The 22846-nt window shown below is 40.8% G+C and overlaps 1 protein-coding gene across 1 annotated transcript in view; it reads right to left on the minus strand.

Moving 5' to 3' along the window:
- Nucleotides 1-22846, minus strand: part of necab2 (N-terminal EF-hand calcium binding protein 2) — a 115898-nt gene that overhangs the window by 90975 nt on the left and 2077 nt on the right. Inside the window, exon 2 of the mRNA XM_054776020.1 lies at nt 17360-17384. Within this exon, the coding sequence (XP_054631995.1) occupies nt 17360-17384 (25 nt within the window). The remainder of the gene's footprint in view (nt 1-17359; nt 17385-22846) is intronic.

Raw genomic sequence — 22846 nt, forward strand, 5'->3', positions numbered from 1 at the left:
ATTGCAGTATTTCAATACACTCTGAAGGATGATGCATTTCAGTGCCTGCCTCCACTGCACATCCAACTATGTGAAACCCACTGGCAGCCTCTTCTGCTCCCTTAGGGGATGTCTCATTTGCACAAATGGTTTTATGGTTCCTGTTAACAGCCAGATATGATGCTTCACCAGCCAATAATTGACTGCCATTGCCCACAGTGGTGATTTTTAATGCAGTGTGATTGTGTTTAATGGCAAATAATAGAATGTCCGTTTGTGAAACAACGTCAGTTCAGCGTGTTGTGTGGATCTTGTTGTTAAAGGGAAGTCCGAATTTTTTGACATGAAGTTGTATGACATCCCCATCAGCAGTGTAGTGCAACAGTGACTTACACACAACTTCGTCCCGTGAGCCGAGTACTGGTCGGATTTCAGTGATGAGGAACATAGTTCCGCTTACAGTAGTTGCTGGGTCAACTTTTTTTTTGCACTTTGCACAAAATTGCACTTTTTTTTTTTAAGATTTCGATCCATAAGATCATCCACAATCCTTATGTGACAAGAACACATATGCCTTTCCCTTTTCTGTGCATTTTAAAGATATTAAAACAGATAAAAAGCGACAGCTCAGTACTGCACCTAATCAGATCCACCTATGCTGCCTACACAGACCGCTATTAAAACACCTCCAAAAACATCCAACAACGTTTTATGGTTTTATATACGCTGGTTTTATTTATGCTGTGACCATGTAGTAACAAGTACATTCATCATAACACGTAACGCTTACAATATTTTGTGTAGCATTCTAAGCAATACCGGAACTTCCTCGCGCAGCACATTGATTTCACGTAGCAACATCGTACAAACGAATGAATCTGGTCTTGCCAGTAAAATTAAAGTATGCTCAGACTTGGTGTAATTATATGTCCTCACAACAAGCTATGAGACAAAACAGAAATCACCCTAGACACAAAACTGAAAGTGTACAAAGCCATCATCTTATCTACAGTGTTGTACGGTTCTGAAACCTGGACCATTTACCAATGTCATGCAAAAACACTTCATCGCATTCATCTAAACTACATGCGGAAAAGCAGCAAGGTGCATGGCGAAATGCATTGTTACTGATGGAGCGGGGACCTTTGAAGCAGGATGCTAGAAAAGGCAAACTTGCTAAATTAAAAAGACCGCAACACAAATCCAAGGCAGTCAACACCTCAGAGAGTTTATCCGGCAAGACCTGCCCTCTGTGTGGAAGAACATTTGCTGATTGGGCTCATTCAAATGCGCACTCACTAAACCCTTTTGACATAATTCTGTTTGATGAACATACAGTATACATCCATTTTCTACTGTTTATCTTGTTTAGGGTCACTGGGATCTGTGATCACTGAGCCTATCCCAGTGAAAGGCATACTACAACCTGGATTGATCCACCGGAATCAGAGGGCAAATATAGAGAGAGACAACCATTCACACTCACATTAACACTGTGGGGACTGAACCCACGCTTGGCACAAACCCAAGTCAACCACTTTGAAGCTCGCCTCTGCCTTTTCCAAGATTTACATTTTTCTTCTCTCATAAAAAATAGAAATCATGGCTTCCAGGGTCAAACTGACGCCATCATTAAACCTTTATTATTCCCTTACAACGCTTTATGTAACATTCTTAACCGGTGTAAAAACAGGTTAAACACTACCACAATAAAACACTCTCCCTTAACTTTGGTAACAATTGACAACGCACATAGCGTATAGTGACATCGAAATCTTACGTTCTTCTTTCCTTGACACCTCTTGTTCAGGTCTCAAGGCTCTGCTTTTCTTTTAATCAAAATAACCCAAAAAGGTGAAAAACACAACAGAATTGAAGAAGTATGTCATGGCAAAACACTGGGTCTCTGTAAGAAAAAGAGTTTAAAGCTAGGCTAAGGTCGAGCACAGGGTCCTTTTTATTATTATGTGACACAAATGTGGTAATTATGGATTCAGGTGCTGAGGCATTCATTGCTTTCTTCACCATCTAACAGCCACACACCTTAAATACATCAAGCTTTTCTCCTGGCATGGGAAATAAAGCACAAACAGCATTCAGAGACAATCATGAACAGACCCATTCCCAATCTTTTCTACCAATGACAACAGATAACAATGTTTTGGCATTTTTAATCTACCTCCCTCAGGCTACAGCTTGATACAAAATATCTTCTTTAGAAGCTCTACAAGCTCCAGTGCCAATTTTTTGTTGATAAACAACAGTGCAGTGCTGAAATCTGAACACCTTTTAGGTTAAACAATCAACAGCCATAGAGGCATACCTGCACACACAGGTAATGTATGAGAGTACCAAGTAGTGGTCAACCGATTATCGGCCGGGCCAATAATCGGGGCAGATTTGGAATTTTGACGTATATCGGTATCGGTATTTATTTAATCCGACGGGCCGATATCAAGAAATCAATTTGAAACTGGGGTATTTCGGCTCAGATGCAGCCGCGCCTGCCGCTCTCTCCTGCCAGCTGTGATTCTCTCTCCAGCATTGCTCCACCCACTGCGCCATCTCATTGGCTAAACAAGCCACAGCACATGTTAGCTGCAGAGCTAATCTGAAGAGGACGCTGTCCTCACACACATTACTTGAAAGAAGTCTGTGATAGTAAAAGCATGTGTGTGATTGAGACAGAGCCCCTAATAACTCAATTCACTTGTTTTATTGGAGGGAAGCACGCCAAGGTGGAGGCTGGTTAGCGTACCATGACTTTAGTTTGCCAGTCTAGCTCGAAAGGCTCGCCGATACAAGCTTTGCTAGTTCGTAGTATCTCCCGATATGTCTGTGAATCACTTGAAACAGTGCTGTTGGTAATATCAATGTGGAAACAGTCCGTGATTGTAGAAGCCTGTGTGTGTGATTGTGAGAGAGAGTAAGAAATTCAATTCAGGCTTGTTTTGTTGCAGGCAACTACGCTAAGATGAAGGCTGAAAAAAATTCAGGGAGCTATTATATAAGTTTCTACTGAGCTTGTTAACTGCCTGTACCTTTTTGTGTTTGAACTTAAAACAAAGATAAGTTATATATGAATATATATTATTTACTGTGGAGAAATTTCAGCCAACTTCTGAAAGATGCTTCTGAGTCTTGGAACTCCATGCTGTTCTGGTTCTATTATTCTATGTGTTTGGTTAAATAAACATGCTTTAGGCAGTTAAACAAAGTCAAGTGTATTATTCAACATTTTTCAGCCAATTTTTACACTTTTACTGCAAAGAAAAATCGGCTCCAAATATCGCTTATCGGCCTCCTTAACAACTAATAATCGGTATCGGTCCTGAAAAACCCATATCGGTCGATCTCTAGTACTGAGTACTTAGAGTTGGAATTGTGAAGGTGTTGTGACCTCCAGATGTGTTTGTAAGTAACAGATGTTTCACTATATTCCAGCTAATGAATGCTACATCTGAACAGTAAAACCATAAAGTCTGGCAATAATAAGGGAAGCATCTGTGGTGTTGGATTAGCGGCACAGCTCCAGGTGTGGTCAGAGGAAAATGTAATATAAAACTAGAATGCCAACTAGATTAAACTGCTTTACCAAAACAGACTACATATGTTTAGAGCCCCACTTCTCACTGACAGAGCTCCGAAAAAAAGCTATATAGACTACACATGTATGAAGCAGTTATTACCTCCAACAAGTGGGCTGTTTTGATTGCAAAGTGTTTGTTTGACAGAATTTAACAACAATACCAATTTACAGTCAATAAACAATGTCGCAAGTGTTAAGTGTTGGTAAAGATTTTGGACAGTCACTTGGTGAAGAATACTTCATCTTCATCTTAATTACAAACCTACCCTGGTGGGCTGCCTACAGGGGGTTGACATGTATCCCTGACTTGTCCCTGTGGGTTGCGGGAGTCCCTAGTGATTTCGGTCCAGGCCCACAATGTCCCTTGGGTCGTGAAGGTGTAGCTGTGCCCCGCCAATTATAAATGTGAATCATTTCCATTGAAAAATTTTTTCACGTACCCCCAGACTATGTAGGAGAAATTCAGTGCGTGATAATTACTAAAGTCCTTTATTTCTTCATGTCTTTTTAGGTGTTTGTTTTGTTGTCCAACTTAAATTGCTGCGTTTCATTCAATTTGGAATTTAATCTACCCCCATCTCCATCCCCTCTTGAATCACGCCAAAACAAGCACAAGCAGGAAATGGTATTGTTGTTTCTGTCATTCCCTTTCTAGCCATCCCAACAATCACTGTATCAATGTTGCTGTTGTTTTGTCGTGTCTTTGCTTTCTGCATCGTCTTCTCTCCCTGTCTGTCCCCGGGTTCCCTAACCAGATTCCAGCAACTGTCCCTCCTAGTCACTTCTGTTTTTTCTTTCCATCTTTCTTACTTGATCTCAATTCCCTATGTCTCTCCCCTCTAAAACCATGTACTGTCCAGTAGTATTACAAATAAATGAAATATAACAATCACAACAATAGGAGTATCTCACCTGTTGTACATTAAATCTGTACCAGCACAATAAGTCATAGAGAACAGTCGTATAACACAATTAAGCTGCCGAACAGGAGAGTTAAAAAACAAGCCTTTACAGTTTATCCTGTCACTTTTCTGGGACGAGTGCTACACATGCTGATTAAAATGATCCATATTGACCAAAAAGGTATTTTTGTTTAACACCACTACGTATATACCGTATGTCTGCTATTCACCTGGCACGAAAGTGAGCTACATTTGGACCCAGTAATGCTCAGAGACTCTGAACCAAAAATAACTACCTGGATTAAGGAGCGGTTAGGTTTGCTGCCATGGAAACAGTAGGTCACGTTGTAGCCAGGGGCAACAGAGTGGTTTTGTGGTTTATTGTACTCTTGTTTGAACAGAAGTGATGTGTGAATTCGAAGTGAAAGTCTTTCAACAACTGCTCCGCTTGCAAATATGGAGTTGGAATAACTGATTTTTGCTTTTATTTCCATTTGTTAGGCTCAGAAGGGCAAATTCAAAATTGAAATTGCTAGTACATTGAGATCGCAAACATTCTATAAATTTAATTTACAGCTAATTTCAGCTAATCAGTGCAGTTTAACACCTGGTGGTGGAGGTATTTTAAAAAATACAAATAAATGTCAATCTTGTTCCTGAGCCAGTTTATTATTTATCATCTGCACATTAAACACACATATTCAGACACGCCCGGCAAGGCCATGGAGCTAATGATGGCATGTAAATGTCATGTCTTAAGTCCCCCTGGTGCTTTCATCTCATAACAGAAGACCCCCACACCTTCTAAAAATACACACTGCGGGTGTGCAGAGATACTAACCAGAGCGCACAAATCCTCTCCTGAGTGGCAGCTCCAGACCGTTAACTCATTAGGAGAGAAAAACTCAGGAATTGACAGCTGGAGCCAGATTCTGTACCAAGATGGAGAACAAATACAGAGATGCTTTTGATCATCAAGCACTGCCAATCAACCACTGTAGCTTTGCTCACCATGGCAACCCCACTGGTTGTAACATTTACATGCTTCACTATTCAAGCACTTCCTTTATTTCTAATAATGATGACGATAAAGGGATAAGACTTTCAATCAAGCACATTTTGTAGCAAAGAAGTGGATGCACAGTGTTGAATTGAAGTAATGGAATTATAATAACAAAATATGATGAAAACTAGAAAACAAATAACGATAACATAAAATAAATATTAACATTTGTCCATTGAACTGTATTATAAGTGTATTTTCATCCATTCATCCATCTTCTCCCGTTTATCTGAGGTCAACCTCACAGAGGAACCCAGACTTTCCTCTCCCCGGCTACTTGGTCCAGCTCCTTCTGGCGGATCCCGAGGCGTTCCCAGGCCAGTTCCCTCCTGAATCCGAGATTCAATTATCCGACGGATCCTCCTCTCCAGAACCGCTGAATAGACCTTACCAGAAAGGCTGAGGAGTGTGATCCCATGATAGTTGGAATATCCTCCAGTTCTCTTTCTTAAAAAGGCGACCACTACCCCGGCCTGCCAATCCAGAGGCACTGCACCCGATGCCTACGCGATGTTGCGAGTTCTCTCACATACGATACCCCCCACAGCCTTAAGGAACTCCGGGCGGCCCTAACACCGAGGAGATTTTTGACCACCATGGCAACCTGAACCACAGAGAGAGGAGAGCAGACGGTGGGTTCCCCAGGCACTGCTTCCTCATTGGAAGACGTGTCGGTGGGATTGAGGAGGGCTTTGAAGTATTCCTTCCACCGATCCACATCTCGAGTTGAGGTCAGCAGCACACCATCCCCATCATACACGGTGTTCATATTGTACTGCTTCCCACTCTTGAGACGGCAGATGGTGGTCCAGAAACTCTTCGAAGCAGTCTGGAAGTCATTCTCCATGGCTTTCCGAACTCCTCCCATGTCTGAGTTTTTGCCTCAGCGACCACCAGTGCCACAAACCGCTTGGCCTGCCTGTACCTGTCAGCTGCCTCTGGAGTCCTATGGGCTAAAAAGGCCCGATAGGATCCTTCTTCAGCTTGACAGCATTTCTCACAGCTGATTTCCACCAACAGGTTCTGGGATTACCACCACGACAGGCACCGACCACCTTACGGCCACATCGCCGATCAGCTGCCTCGACAATGGAGGCACGGAACATGACCCACTCAGACTCAATGTCCGCTGCCTCCCTAGGAACACGTTCAAAGCTCTCCCGGAGGTGGGAGTCGAAACTCCTTCTGACGGGGGACTCTGCCAGAAGTTCCCAGCTGACAATCACACTACGTTTGGGCCTTCCAAGTCTGACCGGCATCCTCCCTCACCATCGGAGCCAACACACCACCAGGTGGTGATTGGTTGACAGCTCCCACCCTCTCTTCACCCGGGTGTTCAAAACATGTGGCCACAAGTCCGACGACACGACCACAACGTTGATCATCGAACTGTGGGGTGTCCTGGTGCCAAGTGCACATGTAGACACCCTTATGCTTGAACGTGGTGGTGTTCATTATGGACAATCTGTGACAAGCACAGAAGTCAAAATCGCTGCAATATATGCTCCTCAGGGTCACAAAGGGAGCAGGACCAAACACAAAGGTTGTTTTTAGATAAGAATGGACACCAGACACTAAGCAATTTGAATAGAAAATGGAATTTGCAAACAATAGCACAAGAAAGAATCTCAACATGTACTTTGCACTGCAACTTCTTATGTACAGTATATACTGCCCATCAAAATTTTAAGACCGGTTGAAAAATTGCAAGAATTTACATTTTGCTCTTTAAGATATTAATGAGGTTCTGAGTAAAGCTTGAAAATGCAAAATGAAGAAATGGGAATGAGACAAAAGTTTTTTTGAGTAGATTGATTGATTGATTGATTGATTGATTTACTCTTTTGAGTGTAAAAAGTAAATTCTTGCAATTTTACAACTGTGCTTAAAATTTTGATGTGGCAAGGCAAGTTTATTTATACAGCACAATCCGTACGCAAGGTAATTCAAAGTGCAAATCCCAAAATTAAAAACTGAGAGCACATTTCAGCTTTCTAGATATTTCCCCAATGGAGAAAAAAAACCTTCTCTTCCTGACAGAGCACCTCTATATTTTCACTCAGTGACGTGCACTCTGGGGCTTTTTGGCGGCAATGTCGGTGATTAACATCTGCAGGTAATTAGATACACATGACACTCTTCTGACTGGCTTACTGACAATCTGCCATGTCTTCTGACAGAAACACATCTATATAATTTGTGACAACCTCCAGACAATTACTGTGCCGTATAAAAAAAGTTTATATTTCCCATTCTTTCTGTCACCGGATTCCAGCTTGCTCCTTCTGGCGTTAATGTGTTCATATTCAAAAATCATCAACTTGTTTGTCTTTACAAGTGGAAAAAAAACACTTACACCTTTAACCACCACTTAAATTACTTGATGGTGTGGTGTGGTGGTGCTGTTGTGTCCAAGCTTGGCAGCACTGAGAGCTAACTGCGAGAGACCGTGAGAGGAATATTCTATGTAATACCCCAAATAATAAGAATAATAATACCTATTTCTTTTTATGTCCACCACAATTGTGCAATTTTAAAAAAATGGAAAAGCAGCTGTGATTTTACATAATCCGGTTAATTACTAACTAAGGAGAACCAACCAACTAACTTGGATGAAAACAATGCATCTCACTTTTGATCTTGGTAGAGGTAATAAAGCATATATCAAAGTGTGCCGTCTTACACTCCGACTCATAAATTTAACTTGTTACCAAGGGGCCTCACTGAGATCAAGGTCTCTTTTACAAGAGAAACCTGGGAACAACAAACATTTACAAAGGCAGACCCAGAACACAAAATACAAAAAAACAGAATAAACAGAAATTAGCAGTGACAATTAGATTAATAATGCGTTTTAGGATTTAAACTCTCCACGATGAATGAGGGACTCAAATTCAAGGGCAAATTGTAGTTAATTCCATTTGAATGGAGCACAATCGCTGAAGCTGGTTCTGCCAATATTAGTACATGTAAATGCGATATCCAAGCAGTTAAGCGGTGCTTTGTAGATGAATAAAATAGGGTTGAGCTGTTGAAGCGTTAATGGGGTGGCATGACGGTACAAGATGTCACCACAATCAAGGACAGACATAAAAGATGATTGTTCAATGATTCCACGTTAGCGGAATGCTTCTCAAATAGTGGGGCGGGCCCCGCACCCCGGGGGCACGGTGAACTGTCGGGGGGGCGTGACAGGCAGGGAGTACTTTCAATGTTAGTGCAGACATGTACAAATTTATCATACTCAACATGCAATTTGAGTCTTGAATATCCTCGTGTGCTTCACAGCTCTTTATTTTGTTGCATTTTGCTGATTTCATTTTCGAGTTCAGTCTGTACAGTACAGATAAATAAATCGATATTATCAGTTTCTCAATAGTATTTCAAATTGGGGGTAGGGCGGGTTTGTAGGATTAAATAAGCTTTGCTTCTTCCTACTCCTTTTGGACATGTGGAACTGCGAATTGTACTATGTGATGTATTCCATTGTAACTTGTATGCAAGTTCAAATCAAATTAAACCATTACCATTAACAATCGGGGGGGTGTGAAAACATGTCTGTCTCCTAGGGAGGGCATGACAGAAAATAATTGAGAGCCACTGGATTAGAGGGAGACATACAACCTTTTATTCTATACACTGCAATTTCCGGTGTAAAAACCGCGCCTTATACGGTGATGCGGCTAATTTGTGGTTGCGTTCTGGTGACATCTGGTGTGCTTCGGAGCAGCCATTTTGTGCTGCCTGCACGCTCCCTTGTCATGGGTGAAGTAGGAAACCACAGATTTTGTTTTGGAAAGCAGGTGGAGAGGTGCATTTGATGCGGCTTTCGGGTTGAAGGTGATCAATCTAGCTTCTTTTGGTCAGGCCTGCCGGTGGATCTTGACAGTGTGGAGCGGTGTTGGAAGGTCCATTGTCGCCGGCGGGTTTCAGGGGGATGCTGGCTAGGGAGCTGATTTGCCTCGGGGCGGTGGTGGTGCTGGAAGCGACAACGAAAGAGAGAGAGAGACTGGCGGAGTGTGTGGCGAGTGTGGTTGTTCGGTTTGAGTTTAGTGCCCATGCAGGACGACAACAAGGACAGCCATTAATTACTTTTCTGGTAGGCCACTGTTTTACCAGCTGTATTACATGCACTGTTCGGCACTGTTTGGAAAAAGGCATTTATTTAATTAAAAGTTTAAAAAATCTTTCCGTGCACTAAATATCCCTTGTTGCGACGTGGACACTTGCGGCTTATAGACAGGTGTGGCCTATAAATGTAAAAATCTTTTTTTCTTCTTTACATTATCACATTTGTTTTTTTCTGCGTTTAAAATTAACCTGTTTGTGGAGAGATAATTGGAGGGAATTGAAAGCAGTCTGTGGATGAGTCTGTACTTGAACTGGGGTGGCCCCGGGGGCATATACTGTAATTGTAACCATCAGCAAAAAATGATTATCATAAACCCACCACACCACGGTATCATTTTCATCCATATCAGATTTCAACACAATCTCCAATGGTATTATCATCAGCAGACTAACTGAAAATAAATGTTGTAAACCCAAGTCCGTTACAAGTAGGGGTGTAATGATTTGTTTTAATAACGATTCGATTCGTATCACAATTCGTGGTTGCCGATACAATTCAGGCAAGGGACATGCACATTTTTGCAAATTTCTCAGCAAATGAATGTGGTATGGTATCTTCAATTAGGTGTTGAAACCTTCTCACCTGTACGGGCCAATTGAAGCAGGGGCTTTTTTGTGCCGATAATCCTCTTGATCAGAGCAGCCATTTGAAAGAACGGTGCCGCAACTAGCAAGTAATGTGGCCTCCTTGTATCTTTTGCCGCTGAGAGGGTCAGGATGGGACCTGATGACGCGCTTAACAGACCCTGAACAGGATACCGTGGTGTGGTGGGTTTATGATAAAAGGTTTTGATAATGATGAGACCAAACCGGGAGAGCAAACAGATACTTCACATGTGAAGTGATGGCAGATAGCGTGCAGCAGTGTAAGAAAATGTGGTAATGCAAAAGAAGAGTACATAAGAAACGCGAGTGTAAATGTGTGACAAAAGGAAGAAATGGTCAACAAAAATTACAGCTTCTCAGCCTTTCCTCTCTCCTCCTTCCTCCCCGGCACAAGCAAGTGCACGCCATTCATTGCTTCCGCATACGTATGGACACGGCACGCTGGATGACGACGTCCTTACTTACATATTGTTGTGTCACATAAAAGGATTTTCAAATAAAGACAGATGAGTTAAATAAGAATACTGAATAAAGTGAATCAACTGACCGAACCAAAAGAAGAAAAAGTGAATCAACTGTATTTCACAGGTCCACTGCAACTCCCATGACCACCACATACCCGGAAGACAATGACGTCACTGACAGGCAGACTGTAACATTTATTAACGTTTTTATCATTGAAACTTCACATCCATATAAAGCCTGCCGTGATTAAATCCAGTGCTTAGTTTCCTAGTATCGATTCAATCAATTGATTACATTTTAAACAATGTTAGATCGATAAATATGTTGTCCTGAATGGAGACTTGAGAACCCAGATCGATGTAGTTGAATCATAGGAATATAAATGGATGCATCGATGAAGTGAATGAATCGTTAGACCCCTAATTACAAAGTTACTATCAGGTGCATTACTGGTTACACATGCCAAGGACTCCATCACATACACACCGGTCAGCTTTTTTTTTTTGGTTGACGTAGAACATTTATGGCAAAATTTTGCCTCAGTTTGCTTACGACATGCCGCGTGTCTTGTTGTGTTATTAACATGCATGAGTCCAACTGTGTTCTTAATGTATTTTTATCACAAAATGTCCTTGTTACTATCACAAGCTGGCATGGTCATGACCCCAGACTGCAGAGGCAGGAACAAAGTACAGGTGAAAGTTTTTAATTCTAATAAGCAGATCAGGACAAAATGCAAACTAGCAGAAGGCACGTGGCAAAAACAATGCTCCAACAAAGGAAAAATCTACCAGCTCAAGTAAATAGGAGGAACTCAAATTAGAGTCAACAGAAAAATAAAGCCAGTAGAAAACAGCAGAACAAAACAGGAAGCGTTATAAACGTGAAAAGCGGAACGAAGCCAGAAAGTAACAAACACGCAAACGCGACAGTTAGCAGCTTATGACCTTGCTTCTCTTATTCTTTTTTGAGTGTAACAATGGAAATCGTTTCTTCTGTGTAATTTAAACCTAATCTATATCACTGATGTTTACAACAAAGCATACAAACCTAATCACTAAATAAAAACTAATACTGATGCACGCAGTAGTAGAAAAAACAAAATCTTTCTCCAACCTTCTTTAAGAGGTTTTTCTGTAATCTAAATAAACAGTGGTACAACAGTCATGTTCTTGTCACGCTGCAGGAAGCAGCTTCACCCTACTATTTGCTTTCAGCTGCAATGTTGTGTTTCTGTCCAGTCTTGACAGCAGAGATAAACAGGCCTCCCCAAAACCTGTCTGCTTGCTGTCATTCTGCCAAACACACTAATGATAATTAGCAGACAATGGATGAGTCACAGGGTGACGAACACAAAATTAAAAACCCATCAGCTAATTGAAAGTCTGAAAATAATGTATCCGTACGCTCAAGTCAAACGTATCTAAAGGCCGACGTTTGACAACTCTTAAGCTGAGATGTGCTGTAATTACATTTTGTTTTGTATGTGTTCCAAAGTTGCTTTTTAAAAATAACAAAGGAATCCAATAAGTTCCATTGCCCTTCATTTTTTAAAGTGTGTCGCACACTATACAATATACAGTACATTGTCTCAGGTACCACAGTGGGCTCAAGTATTACTCAAACAACGTCATGGTTATTTGCTATTTAGGTAGCTTAATGTTACAGTTTCTACAGGTAGCTATCTGCTATCTATTCTTAGTTTTCACTAAGAATAGACGTAATTGGGATTGACCTATTCCACCTATAAAGTCCTCTAAGAAAACTTCCAACAACGTTTTATATAGATGCTGTAACCATGTAGTAACAGGCAAATTCATAGAATGTAACTTACAGTATAACTTACAGTATTTTGGTCATTTTAAGCATTACCAGAATTTCTTTCCTGGGCGCATTGATTTCACAGAGCGCATTGCTCTTTCTTCACAGCACTTACGTCAACAGCACCACCAAAGAGAGCACGTTCTACGTTTGGTATGGCAGACTTCGTGAGAGCTGCCGCCGATGACTAATTTGGCGCAAATGAAGGAGATCCAGACCCTGATCTCTTTAAGTCTGAATACACAGAGGATGAGCTACAGGTTTTAGAAGCTGAGCGGGCAAGAAGAGAAACATCGGAGCAGACGGGGGCCAAAAGAGTCAGGACAGGCATGACTTGGTGGGGTAAATATGGAGCTTGCCAAGTCATGCCGACAGAAATCAAGTGCTTCTGCTGCACTGAGTGGCACACAGTTTTGCTGTCATGGAAAGACTTTGTGTATCTGGCAAGGAGGACACTATTCCAAGAGACCACATCACAATGAAGAATTGTTATCACTAACAAACCCCGCAGTGGTAAACTTTTTTTCCACCTACCCAAAATCAACTGGACAAGACGCCCCAGGCCAGCTGGACTAGACTGACAACTGTCCAACGAGTAAGTCACGATGATACTGATTCTGATACATGGAGCACATATTGATATTACAGCTACATACACAGTCCGACACATAGCTTTGCAGGCAATACTACTACAGTTTGTTCTGGACAAAGCACACAGGAGCTAATAAAGTCACAGATGAAATAACTATATATACTGTATAATAATCATTTCATAAAAACAGACTATCCCTGAACGCAAGTAAAAACTAAATCATGTTATTTGGTAACAACATAAAGGATATGCGCTAATACAAAAACGGCGTAGACACTGACAGAGTGACTGAAAATAAATTTCTAGGCATGACAATAGATGACAAAATGAATTGGAAATCCCACATTAAAAACATGCAACATTAAGGGGCAAGAAATACTTCTATACTGAACAAAGCAAAATTCGTTCTGGACCAAAAATAACGGCATACTCTCTATTGTTCTCTAGTTTTACCATATCTAACTTATTGTGAGGGGACATGGGGAAATAACGATAAGAGTAAACTTCACTCACTAACAGTTAGGCTAATCCATAATGCCGCTTATAAAAAACATACAAACCCTTTATTCTTAAAATCACAATTATTAAAATTTGCTGACCTGGTAAACAGTCGCAGGAAACTTTCAGGGACAGTGATGATCAGTGTCTATAAAAAGTACCGTTTTCAGCACCAATCCCTAATAACAATGTTGCTATGGCTTGGTTAATAGCAAAGAAAAGGGAAAGACAGCTAGGCAGCTATCTAGAACGCAAAGAAAAAGGAAAGATGTGTTTTTGTCTGGCATAGGGATTGTTGCTGATGGCAAGGACCCCCTTTGGTTTTTGATGTTCAAAAACTGTTGACTGGAGTCCAATATGTCCAGATCTTCAAAAATTTGTCGGAGTAAGATTCGTAAATGTGTATTGCTCAAAAACAGCTGTCAGGGATTCGTGATTCTGTTGTGTTTGCACTACAGAATTCGCTTGATTAAATACCCACTCTTCTTGTGGAAATGTGTTAATGTGTTTACTAAGAACCCTGTTTTTTTTTTTTTTCAGAAACAGGTCAAGAAAAGGTTAACATTTTAAAAACCAGAATTGAAAATGCCTTTTGTATTAAAGGTGAAATGCGGACCGCACTTAAAAGTACTCGTCAGACACTTGTGTCAGCATCAACCATGAACAGTGACTTGAGCATGTTTGGGCCAACAATACTTTCAGCTTCTATTACACACGAGTACGAGTACAAAAAGGCTTACTGAAGCAAGTTGTATGCATTTGCTGTAAACAGTACTGCATAATGTACAGCACACTCTACTACACGACACTCATTTCCTTCTCCATTTTTTGTCACTTCTGGCTTCCTGCGCATCCCTCTGTGACACTCCCTACCATGTACCTTCCTTTCTTTTTACCTCTTCTCTTCCTTCTAGCAACCCCATGTCCCTCTCATTAAAACAGTTACCCGGGCTTCTCCCAAGAGAAGGGAGCTAAAATTAGCTCCTCGTTGGTTCTTCCTTTCCACTCTACTTTTCATACATCAAAGTTTCCTCATAATAGCCATCCTTTCCCACAGTAGAAAACTCCTACTCTTTTGACACTGTGTTTCTGCACCAGTACCGAAGAGACCGTTATCATTAAGCTGTGCAGTAAGGAACAACCACAGCAGGGCTGAAGGGAGAGAGGTGCTCCATCTTTAGTACAGCTGCTCCAGGGAAGATAACAGCAGTGGCTAATCTGCATTAGAAGCCGTGTCCCATTAGATCAGATAATGGGCTAATATTATGTTATATTTTATATGTAATGCATTGGTAGTGTAACCCGGATAAATGGGAGAGTACACCCTAAACCAGGGGTGTCCAAAGTGCGACCATTTGCGGCCCGTCTTTACTGGCTCACGGCATATTGGAGAAATAAAATTAAACCAAGGAAAACTTGCAAAAATGGGAAAAATAGAAAAAAAGGCAAAATGTAAAGAGAAGAGGCTAAAGCATCACCGGTAATAACTGATAATAAGAAACAATTAAAAAAACACTGTGTCTTTGAATATATATCAAGTTTGTTTTAGCCTTTTTACAAAATAAAAAAAATGCATAAAGATACAGTATCAAAGGGCCCCTCCTCCCCGCATCCGTTGTTTTTCGATATGGTGGAAAAAGTTTGGACATCCCTGCTCTAAGTCCTTCAAATTTTAAATTCCGAACATTATTTATGGAATGTATTTATAGGTGAATCGGAAAGACAAATATGTACTTCATATTTAATACAGAGCAGTGATTTCATTGTCGGGGTGGCAGAATTGTCAGTCAAGCCCATAAGGTGATGCTAGCTACTCCTAAAAGTGTCAGCCCGCATTAAAAAAAGAAAACACCTTACCAAATGCCGCATTTTATACAAAGACATGGAGTGCTAAATATTTATTTACAGAGGTCATCAAAAGTAAAGCTGTGTGCTTCATTTGCGGCACACATGTTGCTTTGTTCAAGGATTACAATCTGAATCACCAATACGTGGCCAAACACGATGAGAAATTCATGAAAGACTGATGGGGAGTGTGCAGAGGAGTTAGGGGATTTCCTAACCAAGCTGCAAAGATGACAGGGACTTTTTTTCAAAACTTTGCACACACAGAGAAGCAGCTGTCAAGAGAAGTTATGTCATATCTCGCAAAATCGCTAGAAAAAGTGAACTCGACGGAGAGTTTATGATGGACTCTGCTGCCCTGATACGCCCGAAGACAAAGGGACCATTTGAGTATGTGCTCCTGTGCATTTCCACGATTCGATACTTATTTGATACCACAATAAATAGAAAATAAACCAGAACCCATGTACACTTGCTGCATCGCAGCTTGAACATCGCTCCCTCACTCCATCGCGGTGTTTCAAAGACAACGCAAGACAAAGTGACATTGAGCTAACCCTGAGCAGAAATTGGTATTTTTGCATTGTGTTGTACATCAGGTGTGTAAATCAGTGTTATAAAGGACCATGTTGTTGACTAAACGTTGTAACTAAATAGTTCTAAAACGTATTCAGAGCAGGAGCATTGAATCACAGACAGTTAATGCACCTTTGGAGGAAAAGCTTGAGCAAAGTGCTGAAAGGTTTCTGGCACTTGAGAGAGGAGCTGTGGGAGTTCTGTGTCAGGAAGGGGAATGACAGTTTTCAGATGCAGACTGGCTGACAGATCTTGGTTTTGCTGCTCAAATGAATGAACTGAATCTCAAGCTGAAATGCAAGGGTCTTTTTGTGCATGGAATGCACAGCACAGTCAAGGCGTTCATGAGAGAGTTACAGCTTCTCTCAAGGGTGGGGGGGGGGACAACATTTTCACCCACATGCCAACACTGATGCACCTGTTCAAGCCCACGACTGGATTTTTCTCACTGAGCAAGGAAATTATACAGAAAAAATGAAAAGCACGTATTGCTCTTTCATATAAAGTTGATCAGTTACTTATCTTTAACATACAGTCATATAACGTCATCCCTCCTTTATCGCGCTTAACTGGTTCCAGACCCTGCCGCGATAAGTGAATTTCCGCCAAGTACGATTCTTGTCCTCATTGGGGTCGCAGGGGTATTCTGGAGCCAAGCCAAGTAGGATTCAATATTAATAAACAGAATATTTTCCTAGTTAGAGCGGAAAACCTGTTCATGACTTTCTAAATACGGGTTTTAACATTATTAAAGCCCTGCAGACATGAAATAACACCCCGGTAGTCACTTTTACACTCCTGTTATTCTTTGTTTGCGTCACATTGTACAGGCTATGGGATCTCTGCAGGGTCATAACTATTTAGCCTGTCCAATTTACTTAATCGAAACTTAAGAACGTGTTTCAAATGGAGTGGGGAAGAAGGACAAAGAAGCCAAAAAGTTACCACTTCCACACAGAATGAGAGGATGATCTTTTTTTCACTCGATCTCAGTCATGGCATGTCGGCTCGGTTCTGCTGGCTCAGTAGCCAGTCTCCATGCAGTGTGAAAGTTAATGTGATCTAATGTCATGTCTCATAATATTACTGATGCCTGGTGACCAGAATACTACATGTAACTTGTCGTTCAATATTTTGTTACTTAGTGAGTAGTAGTGAGGGAGCAATATTCGAACCGTGACATAGCCAGGGACAACGGTATGTGATGTTTCTGACAAAACTACGCAGAGCAATGCCCATAAAAGGCATATTATCTTCTAAAATCAGTCTAATAAATGAACAAATCCACTCACCATCTTTGTCGGCTCTTCTGAAGATCTGTGAACACAAAGAAAACAGGAATTAGTATCAATGGAATGTTTTTTTCATGGTTTGTCATCATACCTTGACAACCTTTTGACAAGAATGACAAGAACGTTGGTTTTAGCATGTCTGTGTGATGATAGCTACATTTAGCAGATACAAGTTTCCATATTTATCTCTCGACAACTGCATGCAAACCAGGATGTTATATTTGGGGGGCCGCAACCACCAAAACTTTCACAAGCAATGATAATTTTTTTTTTTTACATTTTGTAAATAACTAACTAACTAAATCAAATGTATATCAATTCATAGCGATTTTGTAAATAAGGGCTTATTATTTTATTCAAAATAAAACATTAAAAGACATTTGTTTTGTTCTGATGTCACACTGGAGTCAAAGTTGGGCGCTCGTGATCACTAGTTGTGAAAACGAAGTTGCAAAAATGAAGTTAACAAACTCTCTCACTGGGGATGGTGCTAAAAAATTTCACAGACTGCTATTCAGGATGATGGGGAAACGAGAAAGAAACTGAAATGATTACAGCAACTACTGAAATATGGTTTCATCAGTTAAATCGGTTACATCTTAATGTGCCAAATTACTTGTGTGTTTGTTGCGTTTCGTCATTTTGAACTATCCATAACTGTCAACAATGTTATTCAAGACTTTTTGATACAGTTGTTTCCTTCAATAAGTACAAGTTACAGCTGTTCCATGGACTGGGTTATTTGATGCACAAGAAGTATTTGTCCTGTAACCAATGAAGTAAAGAAGCCAAAGTGACTGTGAACACTCAACGCTCGATACTGCAGCAGTAGACAAAGCACAGTGAGGCAAGGTAAAATCGAATGAGGAAAATCCACTGGTCCATATGTATACTTGGCACACTTCCCAATTCCCACGAATACGAAGATGACTCCCTTCTGTCAAGGGATGCACTTTTGCAGCGCTGTATGTGCTTGTATGTTCATGTCCACACGTCCACATCTGCATAACTGCATGATGATATATGCTCTCTCTTCCAAACACACACACACACACACACACACACACACACACACCACATATACGTGCATAACCCTGGCAATGAATTCATAGCACAAGCGAATGCTTTGGTCTCTCTGGTATTGAGAGCACAGAGGCTGGTTTCTTTCATCAGTGTTTTTAGATTGCTGCGTGTTCCTCTGCCAGGAAGCTGCACTTTGGAAAAGCAAAACACACACAGAAAATGCATTTAGGAGAACCACTGATGAAGTAAACAGATTGGATGTAAGCCAGAATGTGATGCACAGAGGTAGTCTGTGAGTGACAAATTCATTTCATGCATTAATTAACTTGGAAAAGTATTAGTGTGGATGTTTTGATTCATAGCTTGTCTATAAAAATAGCTTTAAGGAGGAACAGCTGCCATCTCATGGGGCCAAAGGTCCATCATTTTCTTCATCCATTGTCTACCACCCACTAGGGATGCGTACCAAAACTCGGTATCATAAGGTTACCAGTACTGATGTAAACAGTAAAAATGTAAATTCATCAGTCCAAAAAACTTATGTCTCCGAATTTTTAAGGCTCCTCTCTGGACTTTTTGGCAAATTCCAGCCTGGCCATCCTATTCTTGTTGCTAATGAGTGGTTTGTATTTTCTGGTGTAGCCATTGTACTTTTGTTCATGAAGTCTACAATGAACAGTAGTTAGTGATACCTTTATTCCTGCCCTCTGTAGGTTGTTGCTAATGTCACCAAAATAGTCATTTTAGGGTCTTTCTTTACAGCTCTCACAACCCTTTCCGTCATCAACTGCTGACGTTTTCCTGAGTCTACCTGTTCAACGGTACTTCATGCACCAGTGGATTTACACCAGCTTTGCAAGAAACTGGAGCCCATCAAAGCTGAAGGATCGAGAACCATTCACAATAACACCTTTTGACAACTCAGGCCTCAGTTAACCTTTCATACGTGTGGAGTACCCACAGAGAAGCCATTTTTAAGCTGTGGTGGTGGGCTGCCTATCGGGTGGACTGCTTTTTTTTTTAAATGACAAATATTTACCTTTTTCCAACGACTACCGGAACATGAACCGAGAACATTGCAAACTGTTAATTTAATGGCAAAGTTGCTGAGAGCACTGCCAACATTCAAATTGTACTTTATTTACAAAGCAAAAATCTCCACTCAGTGTGCTCATTTGTCATTAAATACAGGTGTCATGTTTGAATAGAACACTTAAAACTAAAAATACTAGGTGAAGCAAATCATCTTTGGTGAACTACTCAACTGGTGAGCTACGGCGACCCCCGTGATAGCGTCACTGTCTAAAGCTGTACACACTGTGTGTTTCAGGTGCACAACTTCGACACACAACTAGTGTTTCCAAGACAAGCCATAAGTTTTACAAGGACAACAAGATCGATGATTGATGTATCCCATGTAGCTCCAAGCTAGCTAGATGCCGCCAGCCAGGCATGTAAACAAAGAGGCCAGAAAGTGGAGTGATATTGAAACGAGCGATCACACCCGCTGGCATAGATAGGCTTAGCATGTGACAAGCTGCCGTCAATTGACTCCACATTGTACGGGCTATTGTTCATTCTCCTGATAATAACAAACAAAGTGAAAGCCAACACAAGACGTGTCGCATATCTGGTCACATGCATGAGTGCCAACAAGGCAGACAGGCGATTCCGGTGCAAGCTTGTCAAAATAAAGTGCAGTGAAACATTTTTATGATATTTTAAATTGTTTTCAAACTAATTGTGGTCAAAATGTGCTGAAATAATAAGCTGTATGTGCATCTATATATCACATATAGAGATTCATACAATATATTACTTAAGATTGTTTTCAAGTTAAAAAAATAATAATTTTGAAGGTGTTTTGTGGCGCACCATGACGATCAATGACATGTAGCGGAAACCCTGCACAGGGAGAACATGCAACCTCCAAACCTGAAACCTTCTGACTCTGACGAAGAGGAAGTGCTCGAGACAGATTTGAGATTTTCTGCCTGGTAACAAAGATAGAGTGATAAATTGATGAAATGCCCCATTTTTTTAAATGCCAAGCTGTTATGCATTGCTCTGCATTTAGGCTGCTGCCTCGGAAGTCAATTCTGCAGAAAACGGCAAAGTATGGCGCTACTGAAGAGAGAAATGACTGAAGAGAGCGAGAATATTACAACGGAGGCCTGGCGTGTGTCTGTGTATGTCGATATGTGAGTGAAACACCACCAAAAAAAATGACCGTCAACAGAAGGATGAAGCAAAGGGGAGACCTGCCTGACTTTTGCCGATATTATATGAAGGTATGGATACTTTGTCTTGCAGGGTAGAGGTAAAAAGGAAGGCGCAACAAAGGATTCAATTAGTTTTAACAGCAGAAAGAAAAGAAACACTGGTAAAAAAATTTTAAAAAACAGAAAAGGTGGTAAGAAACAGGCAAGCGGCAAGGCTTTAATGAGGAGAATGCAGCCTGGAGGCCCATACACACAAACCTACACACACACACACACACCAAAGTAATAACTCAAACCCCTGAGACTGGGATTCTCACCAATAACGCTGGGGTCAATAGTATTGGAAAAGGGAAAAAACGATTAACATTTCAAAGTTCAAGCAGATGCGACGATAAGAGGAGCAGGAAATGTCAGTGGGTTTAGTGCTGAAGACGGGAGGGCCTTACAAAGGTTACCAGCCAATCGGTGTGACGAATGCATGAATCGAGAAAAGTAACACAAAAGCTGTAGAAAACAACCAAACTGTAAAAAGAACTCGTGGAAGTGAAAACATTTTGCATAGTTGGATCTGTTGTGGGGATTCTGGGTGATCTGTGTCAAATGGAAGTGCAGACTTCTCTGTGATTCAATACAAGCACCAATTACGGAAGGGGTTTCCAAAGTGCAGCACGTGGGGCATTTTCGTCCCACAGCTTATCTTTTTTATTGACCCTTGGTATACGGTAAAAATAAAACGTATTAATTATTAATGACATACTGCCAAAGTGGGGTACGCATGCGGGTACTAATCCGTGAATACAAATGAAAAACAATTAGCGCTTAGCACTCAAAATTCCGAGTGCGCCTGAACGCCTCATGGCAAAGGAGAATGGAGCAGAAAGGAGACACGGCACAAAGTTGTTCATTGCTCTGTGTGCATCATATGAACAAATAAGGAAGTTTGATGATGAATTTGTGCATTAAGAGTGTTAAGTGAGACGCCATTGATATTACTGTTCCAATCCCTGCACGGCGCAGCAGTGAAAAACTGTCACTGTGAGTGGGGATTCCCCCGAAAATTAGTCTTAAACATGGGTTGTATTTCTTTTTGTACTGCTTTATCGTGATTGTTAAACTTTCCCCTTCAGTTTGGTAATAAATTAATACGCAGATTTAAACCATAGCCGTTGTGAGCGGACAATAAATTGTGAAGCTCACATTCAAGCCATTCATACAAAAGAATGCCAACATCAGACTGGAATAAAATACACGTACGATGATTACTTATCTATTTATCAGTGCTCATGTGAAACTGCATCAAAATATGACCATGAAAAATACAAAATTTTGACGCGGAATAGGCTAAATAGGCGTCTGTTAAAGTAACGTGAATAGGCGGTATGTTAACGTAACACATTAACCGTTATTCAGATAACTAAAGCGTAAAAAGGCATAACATAACTAGTTTACTTGCAGTTTGTAATCTGCAGAATATGATTTTTCTGCGGGGGGAGGGGTATTAGTGTTCCGTCTTTCTCAGTTGTCTTGATAGATTGATGTTTACATTGTACATTTTCAGTGGTACAGGAGTGATAGGAGTAGCAGACACTAGCACGCAAGCCTGGAGCGCCCTCTCGTGGCTGTCAGTGTGAAAAAAAGCATATGTAAGTTGCTCCGGAGTATAAATCGCAGGACCAGCGATTTAATAGTCCGGAAAATACGGTAATCTTTTTCCAGTGAAGGCCATATAGCCAAAGAATGCAAGGCCCATTTTGATATTCTTTATTTGTAAAAAGGCTAAAAAAACAAAAGCTGTTTTGTATGCATGCAAAGTCAGCTTTGTGTTATAGGTGACCAAGCGTACTATTAGTAATTGTTAACCGCATTTCACCTTTTGTTCTCTGTTTTCCTCGTTGGTTTTTTTTTTTTCCTTTAATCAATATTTACAACATCCTGCAGGTCAATAAAAACCAAGCTGCCGACAGCAAATGGCCCCGGGGCCGCACTTTGGACACCCCTGGGTTAGGCCTTAGACAGACTAAGCCAATATGAATCAAACAGTTGGTGGTTTGGTCCGCAACAGATCAGAAAAGAGGCAAAACATTTTTACGAAAGTCAAAGCTAATGTGTGTGAATAAACTCTTTAAAAAAAATTACATTTTGCAGTGTTGGATTTTAAAGAGGTTAAATGTACAGTTTGAAAATCCGAAAAGAAGAAAGAGGATTGAATTAAAAAAACAAATGGAGTAAGCAATTTATTGCA

This window comes from Dunckerocampus dactyliophorus, chromosome 5, assembly GCF_027744805.1.
Source record: "Dunckerocampus dactyliophorus isolate RoL2022-P2 chromosome 5, RoL_Ddac_1.1, whole genome shotgun sequence".
In the NCBI taxonomy this organism is placed as follows: Eukaryota; Metazoa; Chordata; class Actinopteri; order Syngnathiformes; family Syngnathidae; genus Dunckerocampus; species Dunckerocampus dactyliophorus.